This window comes from Ascaphus truei, chromosome 5, assembly GCF_040206685.1.
Source record: "Ascaphus truei isolate aAscTru1 chromosome 5, aAscTru1.hap1, whole genome shotgun sequence".
NCBI classification, from domain to species: Eukaryota; Metazoa; Chordata; class Amphibia; order Anura; family Ascaphidae; genus Ascaphus; species Ascaphus truei.
This window is the reverse complement of record NC_134487.1, coordinates 263,827,853-263,840,785: the sequence shown is the minus strand read 5'-3', so window position 1 is coordinate 263,840,785 and position 12,933 is coordinate 263,827,853. Positions and strand designations below refer to the sequence as shown.

The 12,933-nt window shown below is 47.1% G+C and overlaps 2 protein-coding genes across 2 annotated transcripts; both read right to left on the bottom strand.

Moving 5' to 3' along the window:
• Positions 1-4,295: 4,295 nt before the first annotated feature.
• Positions 4,296-5,490, bottom strand: SLC35A4 (solute carrier family 35 member A4). The gene has a single exon (XM_075601951.1). It carries the CDS (start codon positions 5,488-5,490, stop codon positions 4,522-4,524), a length of 969 nt encoding a protein of 322 aa, XP_075458066.1. The 3' UTR covers positions 4,296-4,521.
• Positions 5,491-5,521: 31 nt separating this feature from the next.
• On the bottom strand, positions 5,522-12,894 carry LOC142495880 (SLC35A4 upstream open reading frame protein). The gene is made up of 3 exons (XM_075601952.1): positions 12,763-12,894; positions 7,092-7,187; positions 5,522-6,327 (listed from the first exon to the last, which is right to left on the bottom strand). The coding sequence occupies exons 1-3, from the start codon at positions 12,775-12,777 to the stop codon at positions 6,130-6,132; spliced, it is 309 nt and encodes a 102-aa protein (XP_075458067.1). The 5' UTR covers positions 12,778-12,894; the 3' UTR covers positions 5,522-6,129.
• Between the last annotated feature and the right edge of the window lie 39 nt (positions 12,895-12,933).

The following is a 12,933-nucleotide window of genomic DNA, read 5'->3' as shown; positions in this document are numbered from 1 at the left end:
GAGTGTCTGTCAGAGAGAGTGTCTGTCTGAGAGAGTGTCTGTCTGAGAGAGAGAGTGTCTGTCTGAGAGAGAGAGTGTCTGTCTGAGAGAGAGTGTGTCTGTCTGAGAGAGAGTGTGTCTGTCTGAGAGAGTGTGTCTGTCTGTGAGAGAGAGTGTCTGTCTGTGAGAGAGAGTGTCTGTCTGTGAGAGAGAGTGTCTGTCTGTGAGAGTGTCTGTCTGTGAGAGTGTCTGTCTGTGAGAGAGAGTGTCTGTGAGAGAGAGTGTCTGTCTGTGAGAGAGAGTGTCTGTCTGTGAGAGAGAGTGTCTGTCTGTGAGAGAGAGTGTCTGTCTGTGAGAGAGAGTGTCTGTCTGTGAGAGAGAGTGTCTGTCTGTGAGAGAGAGTGTCTGTCTGTGAGAGAGAGTGTCTGTCTGTGAGAGAGAGTGTCTGTCTGTGAGAGAGAGTGTCTGTCTGTGAGAGAGAGTGTCTGTCTGTGAGAGAGAGTGTCTGTCTGTGAGAGAGAGTGTCTGTCTGTGAGAGAGAGTGTCTGTCTGTGAGAGAGAGTGTCTGTCTGTGAGAGAGAGTGTCTGTCTGTGAGAGAGAGTGTCTGTCTGTGAGAGAGAGTGTCTGTCTGTGAGAGAGAGTGTCTGTCTGTGAGAGAGAGTGTCTGTCTGTGAGAGAGAGTGTCTGTCTGTGAGAGAGAGTGTCTGTCTGTGAGAGAGAGTGTCTGTCTGTGAGAGAGAGTGTCTGTCTGTGAGAGAGAGTGTCTGTCTGTGAGAGAGAGTGTCTGTCTGTGAGAGAGAGTGTCTGTCTGTGAGAGAGAGTGTCTGTCTGTGAGAGAGAGTGTCTGTCTGAGAGAGAGAGTGTCTGTCTGAGAGAGAGAGTGTCTGTCTGAGAGAGAGAGTGTCTGTCTGAGAGAGAGAGTGTCTGTCAGAGAGAGTGTCTGTCAGAGAGAGTGTCTGTCAGAGAGAGTGTCTGTCAGAGAGAGTGTCTGTCAGAGAGAGTGTCTGTCTGAGAGAGAGAGTGTCTGTCTGAGAGAGAGAGTGTCTGTCTGAGAGAGAGTGTGTCTGTCTGAGAGAGTGTGTCTGTCTGAGAGAGTGTGTCTGTCTGTGAGAGAGAGTGTCTGTCTGTGAGAGAGAGTGTCTGTCTGTGAGAGAGAGTGTCTGTCTGTGAGAGTGTCTGTCTGTGAGAGTGTCTGTCTGTGAGAGAGAGTGTCTGTGAGAGAGAGTGTCTGTCTGTGAGAGAGAGTGTCTGTCTGTGAGAGAGAGTGTCTGTCTGTGAGAGAGAGTGTCTGTCTGTGAGAGAGAGTGTCTGTCTGTGAGAGAGAGTGTCTGTCTGTGAGAGAGAGTGTCTGTCTGTGAGAGAGAGTGTCTGTCTGTGAGAGAGAGTGTCTGTCTGTGAGAGAGAGTGTCTGTCTGTGAGAGAGAGTGTCTGTCTGTGAGAGAGAGTGTCTGTCTGTGAGAGAGAGTGTCTGTCTGTGAGAGAGAGTGTCTGTCTGTGAGAGAGAGTGTCTGTCTGTGAGAGAGAGTGTCTGTCTGTGAGAGAGAGTGTCTGTCTGTGAGAGAGAGTGTCTGTCTGTGAGAGAGAGTGTCTGTCTGTGAGAGAGTGTCTGTCTGTGAGAGAGAGTGTCTGTCTGTGAGAGAGAGTGTCTGTCTGTGAGAGAGAGTGTCTGTCTGTGAGAGAGAGTGTCTGTCTGTGAGAGAGAGTGTCTGTCTGTGAGAGAGAGTGTCTGTCTGTGAGAGAGAGTGTCTGTCTGTGAGAGAGAGTGTCTGTCTGTGAGAGAGAGTGTCTGTCTGTGAGAGAGAGTGTCTGTCTGTGAGAGAGAGTGTCTGTCTGTGAGAGAGAGTGTCTGTCTGTGAGAGAGAGTGTCTGTCTGTGAGAGAGAGTGTGTCTGTGAGAGAGAGTGTGTCTGTGAGAGAGTGTGTCTGTGAGAGAGAGTGTGTCTGTGAGAGAGAGTGTGTCTGTGAGAGAGAGTGTGTCTGTGAGAGAGAGTGTGTCTGTGAGAGAGAGTGTGTCTGTGAGAGAGTGTGTCTGTCTGTGAGAGAGTGTGTCTGTCTGTGAGAGAGTGTGTCTGTCTGTGAGAGAGTGTCTGTCTGTGAGAGAGAGTGTCTGTCTGTGAGAGAGAGTGTCTGTCTGTGAGAGAGAGTGTCTGTCTGTGAGAGAGAGTGTCTGTCTGTGAGAGAGTGTCTGTCTGTGAGAGAGAGTGTCTGTCTGTGAGAGAGAGTGTCTGTCTGTGAGAGAGAGTGTCTGTCTGTGAGAGAGAGTGTCTGTCTGTGAGAGAGTGTCTGTCTGTGAGAGAGAGTGCCTGTCTGTGAGAGAGAGTGCACGGATCTCATGCCTTTCCTCCCTCCCTGAGAGAGTGTGTCTGAGAGAGAGAGAGAGAGAGAGAGAGAGAGAGAGAGAGTGAGTGATGTCAGAGAGAGAGAGAGAGAGAGTGTGAGGTCAGAGAGAGAGAGAGAGTGAGGTCAGAGAGAGAGAGAAAGAGAGAGTGAGGTCAGAGAGAGAGAGAGAGAGAGAGTGAGGTCAGAGAGAGAGAGAGAGAGAGAGAGAGTGAGGTCAGAGAGAGAGAGAGAGAGAGTGAGGTCAGAGAGAGAGAGAGAGAGAGAGTGAGGTCAGAGAGAGAGAGAGAGAGAGAGTGAGGTCAGAGAGAGAGAGAGAGAGAGAGTGAGGTCAGAGAGAGAGAGTGAGGTCAGAGAGAGAGAGTGAGGTCAGAGAGAGAGAGAGTGAGGTCAGAGAGAGAGAGTGAGATCAGAGAGAGAGAGTGAGATCAGAGAGAGAGAGAGTGAGGTCAGAGAGAGTGAGAGAGTGAGATCAGAGAGAGAGTGAGAGAGTGAGGTCAGAGAGAGAGAGAGAGAGAGAGAGAGAGAGAGTGGGGTCAGAGAGAGAGAGTGAGGTCAGAGAGAGAGAGAGAGAGAGAGAGTGAGGTCAGAGAGAGAGAGAGAGAGAGTGAGGTGAGAGAGAGAGAGAGGTCAGAGAGAGAGAGAGTGAGTTCAGAGAGAGAGAGTGAGGTCAGAGAGAGAGAGAGTGAGGTCAGAGAGAGAGAGAGAGTGAGGTCAGAGAGAGAGAGGTCAGAGAGAGAGAGAGAGAGTGAGGTCAGAGAGAGAGAGTGAGGTCAGAGAGTGAGAGAGTGAGGTCTGAGAGAGAGAGAGGTCTGAGAGAGAGAGAGAGAGAGCGTGAGGTCAGAGAGAGAGAGTGAGGTCAGAGAGAGAGTGATGTCAGAGAGAGAGAGAGATGTCTGAGAGAGAGAGAGAGAGAGAGAGAGAGAGAGAGTGTGAGGTCTGAGAGAGAGAGAGAGAGAGAGAGAGAGTGAGGTCAGAGAGAGAGAGAGTGAGGTCAGAGAGAGAGAGAGTGAGGTCAGAGAGAGAGAGAGAGTGAGGTCAGAGAGAGAGAGAGAGTGAGGTCAGAGAGAGAGAGAGAGTGAGGTCAGAGAGAGAGAGAGTGAGGTCAGAGAGAGAGAGTGAGGTCAGAGAGAGAGAGAGTGAGGTCAGAGAGAGAGAGAGTGAGGTCAGAGAGAGAGAGAGTGAGGTCAGAGAGAGAGAGAGTGAGGTCAGAGAGAGAGAGAGTGAGGTCAGAGAGAGAGAGAGAGAGTGAGGTCAGAGAGAGAGAGAGAGAGTGAGGTCAGAGAGAGAGAGAGTGAGGTCAGAGAGAGAGAGAGTGAGGTCAGAGAGAGAGAGTGAGGTCAGAGAGAGAGAGAGTGAGGTCAGAGAGAGAGAGTGAGGTCAGAGAGAGAGAGTGAGGTCAGAGAGAGAGAGTGAGGTCAGAGAGAGAGAGTGGGGTCAGAGAGAGAGTGAGGTCAGAGAGAGAGAGTGAGGTCAGAGAGAGAGAGAGTGAGGTCAGAGAGAGAGAGAGAGAGAGAGAGAGAGAGAGAGAGGTCAGAGAGAGAGAGTGAGGTCAGAGAGAGAGTGAGGTCAGAGAGAGAGTGAGGTCAGAGAGAGAGTGAGGTCAGAGAGAGAGAGAGAGAGAGAGAGAGAGAGTGAGGTCAGAGAGAGAGAGAGAGGTCAGAGAGTGAGGTCAGAGAGTGAGGTCAGAGAGAGAGTGAGGTCAGAGAGAGAGAGTGAGGTCAGAGAGAGTGAGAGTGTGTGAGAGAGTGAGAGTGTGTGAGAGTGTCTGAGAGTGTCTGAGAGACACCAACTGCGCACTGCAACTGTTAGGTATGTATATACACCTTTGTTTTTACTTTGGGAGCCTTGAAAAAATTCTGATTGCCTTGGGGAGCCTTGAACCGAAAAAGTTTGGGAACCACTGCTTTAACCCTTTCCTGATTGGGGATGTCAAGCAGGCAGTGAAACGGCTGTGAGTTGGACAAACGAAAACACCATTGTAAAGTAGGTTTATGCTTTTATTCATTTAAAATGTGATGGCCATTATCAATCGTTTGCTGCTTCTCCTGAATTACTAATGGTTTGTAATGGCTCTCACTTGAGACGACAGATGAGGATTCAAAAGTCAATGACAAACAGGGTATGCTGAGTTTGCCACAATAAATTGTATCAACTTGCAAATAAAACTAGAGAGGCACAAATGCCATGTTGAATTGTCCGATTCTACTTGACACCATAATACAGGTAGACAGCAGAGCCAATGAGAATGACAGCCAAGAAAAAGAGAACAGTCAGCTGCAGTTGGAACAGTATGAAAGATAAAAGTCCATTTACAAGCATGGAAAAAGAAATGATGAACAGCCTGGTGATGTTACTGCTGTGTTTCATTACAGCAGACATGATCAAGCCATTCAGAGCCTGGCTGCCAATGATTACCAACACCCAAATGGAGAATCCATCGAAAAAACGACTGTTGAGACCGCTTGTTACATACGCAATCAAGTTCATCACTATGCCAAAGGAGTACAAGAAAATGTTCTGCATATTCAGTGGTATATTCTGAGTCTTTAGAATGATCTCTGTGTAAACAGCAGATACTCCAGAGATGAGGCAGTACAGAAGCATTAACAGCAGGCCTGGTAGGGTGATGTAGAGATGAATGTCTGAAGGAACATTCTCTAGATCCTGAATACCACCATAGCTATAGAATACCCCAGCAGCCATGAGCAAGAACAGAGCAAACCACTTGTTGATGGAGAGTCTTTGGCGGAGGAAGAAGCTGTACAACAGAGCAGTGCTGACAATTTTTAGGTTACTCAAGACTTGGAAACTGCTAGGATCCATAAATTGTTGCATATGAACTACCAAGTTGTTGTTAGCACAGTAAAGAAAAGCAGGCAGAGCATAAGGAACAGCAAGGCGCCATGACAAAGGTACTTCCAGGGATTTCCGATCCCAGATCAGAAGCAGCAGAGAGGACACTGTGAGCTTTGACAACTCAATCATAAGGACAACAGAGGATGAGCTGAAGGGAATCTGTCCATCCTCTTTGCACAGGAAAATAAGAGGAGCGTGAGACCCATACATGATTACAGACAGTATTAGCATTAGTCCCCATAAAATTCGCCTGAGCTTTTGACCAACAGAAGAATGCAAAGGCTCATCTGGACCAACATTATTAATAGTAAACATTCCTGCTAAATCAGTGATTCATAGCCAAGTCTGGACGTGGATGTGTCATTTTTTTATACCAAATTTAATTTATTCATACAGAGACCTGGTTAAAATGCTTGCGTATAATAGAATACAGAAATCAAGTACTAGACTCAGACAGCAATTAAATAAGCAACATTAGCATAATATATAATACTCATGCTTAAACCTATGATTTGTCCGCAATATTTCCATCTGTGACGTTGGCATCAGAAAACAAAGATATAGAATTCCAGTTTCACCTAGTTTGCAATGCTATTTAAAATTAACTCAAGTAAAAAAAGACAATGTAAGATGAAAGCATCAGACTGTCCTGTAAGAGCAATTCCCAGCAACAAATAAGATCTTCACCGCTTGCAAGATTGCTCGCCAACCATTTCATTTGATCAAAAAACACTTAATATTGCATCAAGACCAGTAAAAACCAGAGTAACCCCTATAACGAGTTATCAGGCCTGCTGAAGAAACTGAGCCAACTTCCAGACCCAGTTGATATAAATTGCATACGCAGTGATATACTGTGCAATTTAAGAGGCACCTAATCCCATATATAGTCCAAGTAGAGCACTTAAAGCATGAAAGAAGAAGTTATTGGAGTGTAAGCATTTTCTTTCCAGTCTAGTCGGGCCCCTTTCTTAATGAGCCAAGGTAGTCTTTGATGGTCTTCTCCACATTTGGCACAGCGTAGCTCTGGGCTGCATAGATCCCAGTGCAAGTTCCGACCACAAACCCCATCACAGCGGAGGACCTGAGTTTGGCAACGACATAACCAGCCAGGAATCCTTTCAGGAATGGGGAGCTTAGAAATGACCCTTCCTGAAAACAACAGAGGAGTCTCAATATGACATCAACATAGATCATCAACAGGAACTAGTGTATGCCAAGGGAACATTACGGGTTGACCACAAACATATAAAACAATTGGAAAAGCTGGAAATAGGCATCCCTCTATAATATTAAATACATAGTCACACTTAAGATATTTTGCAAGTGCAATAAAGAACAACTCCAAATAACACCTCAATTATTTTCATTATTGTTACAGAATTTAAGATTTAATGGATGTGCACATTTGAGTGAATAAGCCATATATAAATACTGCACATTATACAGTAAGGTTTGGCAATAACAATGTCCCACAATAACAATACTTCTATATGTATTGTAATAAATCTGTTCAGCAGTGTAAAAAAAAACAAAAAGGCATTATTAGCTGCTTGAATTCATTCCAATTTTTTCCATAACGGATGTTAAAAATAAACTGGCATTTCATTTAACATTTATTACACATAAAACACGTTTCTAAATAAGTAACTGTTTAACATAAACAAAACCCTGTTACTAACCTTATCCCGTAACATCAAAGTAAGGGGTGGGGTAAGTACCGAGAGGAAGGGGGCAAATTGATCGTGGAGTGAAGGAGGGCTTGTGCTAGAACATTACCACTCTGTGTATACCCCTAACACAGCAATTCCAAACAACGCATCCAATCTTTATACTCAAGGTATGTAGAGGTAATATCATTGGTGATAAACTGTTTCTATAGCATTGCTTCAGTGACTAAATAAGATGAGGTTTACCTGAGTTACTCCAGCATGGACCTCTTTCTCCACCTTGCGTTGTAGCCCCTCCAGCTGACCCTTCAGAAAGGCGAGATCCTTCAGCTTTGACGAACCCTGAGAAACACAAAGATTGCATACATGGTAGGCTGTAATCTGCAATACTAGCACTTCTGGAAAATACTTATTCCTTTTGCCAATGTTTTAATGTGACAACTGCATGGCTCCATCTTCTACTAACCGTACATTGGCAATCAAGAGGTTATTGCAAATAATGCAGAGCATCTACTGCAGATGCACAATGTGCCAACACACATTCTGACTTCAGAGCTACTGGATATGAACATGATTGATTCCTGTCCCCCACTGTCCTGAGCCGTAGATGCGATCAGGAACATAGTGTTGTAGGGAGAGAACAAGGACGCCTGCTCGTGCTCTTCTCAAAATGGCACGAAAGGCACATTAGAGCAGGAGTGCACGGCTGTTACAGAGGCCCCGCGCTTCCCCGAAGCAATTTTAAATAAATGCCGGGGATCGAGCGAGGCCTTTGTAACTTTTCCCCTAGCTGGAGTTCCAGCGACACGTCTCCATGGCAACCGGCGTCAAATGACGCTGCATGGGTCAAGTGCATGGCAACGTGACATGATCCTCTGCGTCATTCGACGCCGGAGCTGTGCAGGGAGGGGGAGCGCAAGCCGGAGGGGAGAGGAGACAGGGGGGTGCATGTAGGTAAGTTTGCGCACCCTTGCTATAGAGATTAAGAAAGAAAAAGTATGTAAATCAGCAAAATCGCACCGGCTCCTGTTCAGGATTTATGAACAAAAACATAAACAAGGAAAACACACCGGTGATTTCCCTGAAGCAGTATGGTGCTATTTGGTCAATTGGAATAAGAAGGTGCCCCCTACAACAGGACAGTAAGGCCGCATTTATAGTGGGCGCGCGCCAGTCGCTCGAACGCTCATAGGGTTTGCGCGACAGAGAGGTGTCACAAGGCCGGTTCGCCCTCATTGGCTGAACCACTCACGTGACGTGGCCATTGCGCAAAAAGAATCATTTATCTTTTAAAAAATCTGCTGCGCAGTCGCTGTGCATCGCTCGCGTACCCCATGGGCTATAGAGAAAAGGTCTGTTGTTCGCATGGCGCGTGCAGTCGCACCCACTATAATCGCGGCCTTAGGCCGAGTCCCCGCTGGCACTGAGCGCACTCATGCTTGGAGAGCGCTCCAAGCATGAGCGCCGGGTGCCCTGTCATTTACGTGCGCGTGGGGGCATTGAGCGCGCTGGAAAGTTCGATTTTTTTTTTACATAAGCACTGAGCGCCGGTGCACGCGTGTGCCCGCGGACTTACATATATCTGTAAATGTAAGTAACCGCAGCAAGCGCCACCCGCTCAGCGCTAGCGGGGACGCAGCCTTAGGCCGAGTCCAGGGTCAGTGCCGTGCTGACGCATGTCAGTGAGCTCCTGCAGCCGCAATGAGAGCGGCTTTAGCAGGGGATCGCGGACGCTTCCGCTGCCGTGCGGAGGTGTAGCTGTTAAATATTTTTTAGTTTGAGCGCTCACGGGAATGCAGGGCCGGTCACGTGAGCGGTTCGCCCAATGAGGGTGAACCAGCTCCGTGACGTCACTGGCCCGCCCCCGACGGCGCGGGAACTAAGGCCAGGGAAAGCACCCGCTTTCCCTCAGCGCGCCTCCGCACGGCTGCAGTCACCATGGACTCAGCCTAAGTCACAGAAGAGAAGGACAAAAACAGGAGACCGAGGGGGCAGTCACAGCAGACCGATACAATCACAGGAGACATAGGGGCCACACACACCCAGGCTCCTGACACCATTTACCATTGGCTCCTGCTGCTGGGTAATGCAGCCAATCAGGCTGTAGGAAACTACCCAGCCCCCTAGCAACGGCTCTGCTTTTTCCCTGCTCTGGGGGAAAAGGGAGCACCTTTCTGAAATATGTTTGAGTAGCTTTAAAACGGCAGCGGTTCATTTTTTATTTAGGATACAGATGAAAGTAGCGGAATGTGAATGAAATACGTGTGGAATTTATGTTTATTAAAATGTGTTCAATTATAACTTTTTATAAACACTAATGCTAAAAAACAAACATGTAAGTAAAATTATAAATGGTATTTAAAATGCAAAGTCAATTTATTCAACAAAAAGATTGAAGGGAAAAAAGTCTATGAAAAACTAAGAATCACCAATTAGCAAATGGCAACAATATAAATAATTGTACAGTATATGTGGAAATAAACAGTGTATTGGCTGTCAGCTGCCCTGCTCCACATGTTGACTAATATCAATTCCAGACTAGGATTGTCATCCATAAGCAGAGTGGCGTAGTGGCCTCTGCCATTTTTCTTTATTATTAATAACTTTTCATAAAACGTAATTTTATTTTATTCACTATAGTTTAACGATATCAAATGAAAGAATGCATTAATAAGTGCCAGTTATGCAAGTAATAAACCCCTTAGAACAGGGCATTACCGGCCAATATTGCCCTGGCTGGAACAGTTGAAGGCCTGAGGTGAAGTCGAGGAAACCCTAGCCTGTTCATTAATGGCCAGCAATGGTCTGTTCTTAAGGGATTATCACTATTATAGGCAAAATTGATGCTTCTATTTTTTTTTTTTTACTTTTTTCATAAAATAAAAATGATAGACACTTTTGTATAACACACACACACACACACACACACACACACACACACACACACACACACACACACACACACACACACACACACACACACACACACACACACACACACACCAGTTATATTATTTCTGACTGCAGGGGCCCTACTGTACTCGATACCATTCTGTGGCTAACAAAATGCTTTTATTTGTGCGAGCTTTCGAGATACACTGATCTCTTCTTCGGGCGATGTTACAATGGATAAAGCAATTCTTGCTTTATCTATTGTAGATCGCCCGAAGAAGAGATGAGTGTATCTCGAAAGGTCGCACAAATAAAAGCATTTTGTTAGCCACAGAACAGTATTGAGCATTTGGTTTTGATTACTAAGCTCAGCTAACGTGGTGCAGCAGTTATCTCTCCATACGTGTGTTTGTGTATGTATATGTATATGTATATGTATATGTATATGTATATGTATATGTATATGTATATGTATATGTATATGTATATGTATATATATATATATATATATATATATATATATATATATATATATATATATATATATATATATATATACACATACACACACACAGTGGTCGACAAATCACCAAAAAATCTACTCGCCGAACAAATCGCCCGGGGCGTGCAAATGTATAGGTTTGTCGAACAGTGTGTGTGTGTGTGTGTGTGTGTGTGTGTGTGTGTGTGTGTGTGTGTGTGTGTGTGTGTGTGTGTGTGTGTATATATGCAAATATAACTGTATGCTCATCTGCATGTCTTAGGCAGGTCTGCAACCCCGCCTTTCCCCATCATCACCCAGCATACAGCACTTCCACTGCAGCAAGGGATTCTGGGAAATGACATGCAAATGAGCACAGTGTCACTTTTTGCCTAAATAACCATTTGCATGTCATTTCCCAGAATCCCTTGCTGCAGTGGAAGTGCTGTATGCTGGGTGATGATGGGGAAAGGCGGGGTTGCAGACCTGCCTAAGACATGCAGATGAGCATACAGTTATATTTGCATATTTGCTTTCCTGTGGAGGGTTTTTGTCACTTTTTTTACTCACCATAACTTAACTCAGTATTATGGTTTATATATATATATATATATATATATATATATATATATATATATATATATATATATATATATATATATATATATATATATCTTATACTATATTAGTGAAAGCACTGTATGCCTGTCTGGATGTCCTGTGTCCCTAGGGGAAATCTCATTGGTCCCTTGGCCCGCCCGCCCCCGCACACCTCTCATTGGCCTGAGGCGGAGTGACGGGCCAAAGGGGGGGGACAGGGACACACACACACACACTCTGTTGCTTGGCCTCACTCTCCCCCGTCGACCGCAGCTCACCTTCCCCCCCCCCCTCTCCCGGTGCCCCTCACTTTCTCCCCCACCTCCCCCAAACCCGCACGCTCCGCAACATCCCCAGCCGCACTATCACGTGCGCTCCCGGACGAGGGGAAGTGCGGGCCGGGCCTCCTGCACTCCCCCGGCCTCCTGCACGCACTATCACGTGTGCTCCCAGACGAAGGGGAAGTGCGGCCCGGCCCTCCTGCACTCCCCCGGCCCTCCTGCACTCCCCCGGCCCTCCTGCACTCCCCCGGCCCTCCTGCACGCACTATCACGTGCACTCCCGGACAGAGGGGAAGCGCGGGCCGGGCCTCCTGCACTCACCCTCACGTGGCGCGGGTCTCCTGCCCCAGCCTGCCACTCTTGCCCCCCCCGCCAGCTTCCGAACCCACCTCCTGCCCCAGCCTGATGCCACAGGGATATCTGTGCCAGGAGGGGAACCGTCTGCCGCCAGGAAACACCACCCGGTCAAGGTAAGTCACCCACCATCTCCCACCCACCCACTGTCACCCAGTCAAAGTCACCCACACATCCACCCAGTCACTCACTCACCCACTTTCCCCCAGTCACCCACCCACTCACTCACCCACCCACTCAGTCACCCACCAACCCAAAGTCACCCACCCAACCAGCGACCCAAAGTAACCCACCCACCCAGCGACCCAAAGTCACCCACCCACCCAGCGACCCAAAGTCAAACCGACCCACGGACCCACCCACTCAGTCACCGACCCACCCACCCACCCAGTCACCGACCCACCCACCCACACACTCAGTCAACTGAGTCACCCACCTAGCTGTCATGGGGGGGGGCAGCCCAACCCTGTCGCCCGCCCCCCAAAATTACATCCCGGGCAACGCCGGGTATATCAGCTAGTATATATATATATATATATATATATAAACACATATACACACACACATTGCAGCCCCCTCTATACACACACAGAGTCTTAGACATGCAAATGAGCATACAGTAATATTTCCATTATATATATTTCCATTAAAAAATATATATATATATACATACACACACACACACACACACACATATAGCTTGATGAGGGGAGAACATATGAAGGGTGTGGTGTGAGGGACCAATACCCTCAGATCATACAACCAAAGTCATGCTTTTGGAACACGACTCCCAAATAATTTGTTTTGCCTTGAGACCCCTGTTCTGTATTCAATGCATACTAAAATTGCAGAGAATGGGACCCCCAAAAACCCTTTTAACAGAATAAGGTTCCCACATAGTTAAATCTGTGGGTTACTGATGCAGGAAAATGCAATTCTCCCACATTGACTCCTCCATGCCCTCCCTTTTCTATCTCTCTCACTGGCCCTGTGTATGTGATGAACTGAAACACTCAGGGTCTGAGTGATCATCAGGTCTTATCCCCCGGAGATCCCATCTGAATTCTGAGGAGGGATATGAGTCGGTGGTAACCCAACTGCTGAGTGCATCCCGTCACAGTAACTGCTCCACAACCTTTACATATTAGTTTATAATCAATATTATCTTTCCTCTCCCTGCTCTATCAGTAACTGGCCAGGCTGGTGACTCAGTGCAACAAGGATGTATCCAGGGCTCGCTATACATATAGTCCGGCGCCACAGAAACTCCCGGAGGCGGATGCAGGACCGGTCACACAACCTCACTCACCTTGTCATCCGCCATCTTCCCCGGCCAGCGCAGGCGCACTGAGAGTCAAGCAACCGGCGCATCGATGCACTCTGGGCTGCTAAGACACGTGGTGCGCTCGAAGACTCGGCGATCGATTGTGTAGGCTAGTGGAAGTGATTGCCAGGGGTTTCTGTAGTGTGTAGACTGTAG